General features: G+C 36.8%; 1 protein-coding gene across 1 annotated transcript in view; it reads left to right on the top strand.

The window, feature by feature from the left end:
* FAM186A (family with sequence similarity 186, member A) overlaps positions 1-1312 on the top strand; it is a 55030-nt gene extending 53718 nt beyond the window's left edge. The window contains exons 8-9 of the mRNA XM_012650126.1: positions 267-459; positions 1301-1312. Of these exons, the coding sequence (XP_012505580.1) occupies positions 267-459; positions 1301-1312 (205 nt within the window). The remainder of the gene's footprint in view (positions 1-266; positions 460-1300) is intronic.
* The last annotated feature ends 1400 nt before the right edge of the window (positions 1313-2712 follow it).

Below are 2712 nucleotides of genomic sequence, written 5' to 3'. Positions count from 1 at the left end.
ACATTTAACTTTTTATTATATTAAAATAATAATAAGCAACACTATTGTAACATTAAAACACTCTGTGAAGAGTTAATAAATATTTCATAGTCTTAGATTTTTGAAACTTTATTCATGTAGGGAACTGTATTAAGGTCTTGTTAAGTAAGCTTCCCATCCCTCTCTACTTACTAGGGATGAAATGAGAATTGAAAGAAACTAAGGACAGGTTTGTTGAGTTACAGTCAGTAATTATATCAATCTAATTCTTGTTAATTTTTTTCAAGAAACAACATAATCAAGCGATTAAAAGCCATCCAAAACACTGGGAAAGGCTATGAAACCCAGAACCTCTACATAACACTGATCAAAATTGATGACTACCAGAAAAAGGTTATGCGGGTCTGGACTGAGAAGCAGAAGTCTCTAGAGCAGAAACGCAATCAGTACCTAAGGGAAATGATATACTTATTTGGCCAGGTAACCTGTTTTCCATTCTCTAGTTCCAGCATGTTGTAAAACAATGAAAGTGATAAGCTTTGAAAATAACATTTACCTGGACACACCATGTATATTAGTTTCTTAGGGCTGCTGTGACAGATTACCACAAACTTGATGGCTTAAAACAACAGAAATTTATTCTCTCAGTTCTAGAGGCCAGAAGTTCATGAAATCAAGGCATTTGCAGGGTTGGCTCCTTCTGAAGGCTCTTAGGGAGAAATCTGTTAAATGCCTCTCTCCTAGATCGTGGTGGCTGTTGGCAATCCTTGGCATTCCTTATCTTATAGACACATAACTCCATTCTCTGCCCCTGTCCTTCAAATGGCCTTCTTCTAAGTATGTCTTCTGTCTTCTTTTCTGTCTCTTACGAGGCCACACGTCATTGGATTTAGGAACCACTTGGTAAATCCAGGATGATCTCATCTTGAGATCTTGATACATTCATATGTTTTGGGTGGATATATCTTTTGGGGGGAACCACTATTCAACCCACTACACTATGACTTCAGTGAAACTCCTAAACTGACAACAGCAACACTTGCTAGATCTCTAGAGGAGAAAAAGGTGAGAACAGGAGAAACTTTTAGAAATGCTCAATTTCTTCCTGATTCACTCACATGTACTAGCCCTCGGATATGAAACTTCTTGAAGTCACTGCTCTCTAACTGATTCTGAGTGGTTACTTCTCTCCTCAAAACTATCAGGAAGCTAGTTTTAATATCATGAGTTTATAAGAAAGGAGATAAGGGTTTAACTTGCTTACACAGCATCAGGCACAGAAAATCCCATTAAATTCTGACTTTGACTCCTTATGTCCCAGAGCCCTCTGTGAGATAACCATCAATATGCATTTGGGAGTGACAGTGACCTTCCAAAAGGTTATAGAGCTGAGATTAGAGTTCTTTGCCCTGGGATTATGTGTTCGGTTATTCCTAGCACAAACTGGAGTTCAATAACCATAAGTATATATATATATATATATATATACACACACACACACGCACACATATACTCAGGGGAGGTATGTGTGTATGTGTGAGAAATACATATATTCAGAAAAAGATCTTTGAGGAGTCCTCATCACCTACCAAAAAAAAAATCCAAACTCTTTAACATACCTTTTTTTTCTTTTAATTTTTGTTGGAGACAGGGTATTGCACAGTCACCCAGGCTAGAATACCATGGTGTGATCACAGCTCACTGTAACCTTGAACTCCTGGCCTCAATCAATCCTCCTGCCCCCCAAAATGTTGGGATTATAGACGTGAGCCAACATACCTTTGAAGGCCTCTTAATCCAGCCATTCCAGTCTCATTTCCCACTATATCCTTTCACACATCTGTGATCTAAAACTCCCAGCTTACTCACCACTCCCAAAATACAATTTTGGTTTTCTTGCCTTTGTTTATGGTATTCCCTCGACCTGGAATTCCTCTTCTCCTTCTTCCGTACTCTGTTAGTAAGCACAATGGTCTTCAAATTTTAGTTAAGTAAAATTTACCTGAGATTTGGCTTAAAATACAAATTCCTGAAATCTACCACCAAGATTTTGATTCGAAAGGTCTGAGGAAGCACCCTGGAATCTGCATTTCAACAAACACCCCCAAATGATTCAGCACAGGTGATCATAGTCCACACTTTGAGAAATTTTGATATTGTGAAAGAGAGAAGATCTGGGTTTGCTTCCCAGATCTGCTATTTATTATGTGACTTTAAATAAATTGTTTAACTTTGCTGAGCTTCCTTTTCCTCTCCTGTAAAATGGGGATGGCAAAACTCTATCTTTTTAGGACCACTAAATGTGGTAGTGTACATTATAGGAGAGAGAGAGAGAGAGAGAGAGAGAGAGAATATTTTTATGACTCTTCTTCAAGATCCTATTCAACATCTTCCTATAAAGCCTTCTTTATTACTCTTGTTAGAATTAATTATGCCTTCCTTTTTGCTCCTACAGCATGTTTATATATCTATTTAGCATTTATTTCATTCTATCTCTTTTTTTGGGTGGGGGGAAGATCCAAGCATCTGAATCATTCTATCTTTGATACAGTTAATTTTTTTGTCTCTTATTCTGGATTGTAAGTGCTTTGAAGGTAAGGACATTGTCTTTTTCGTATTTGTATTAAGTATCTTCTATGTGTCTTACACATATCAATACACTAAAAAAATGGAATTATTTTGTCCCCTAAGGTAATTTTTATTACAAATAGGCACATTTAACTTTTTATTATA

Source organism: Propithecus coquereli, unplaced genomic scaffold, assembly GCF_000956105.1.
Source record: "Propithecus coquereli isolate 6110/MARCELLA unplaced genomic scaffold, Pcoq_1.0 Scaffold111, whole genome shotgun sequence".
In the NCBI taxonomy this organism is placed as follows: domain Eukaryota; kingdom Metazoa; phylum Chordata; class Mammalia; order Primates; family Indriidae; genus Propithecus; species Propithecus coquereli.
Note: the sequence above shows the minus strand (reverse complement) of the source record. Positions and strands in the feature narration are given on the sequence as shown.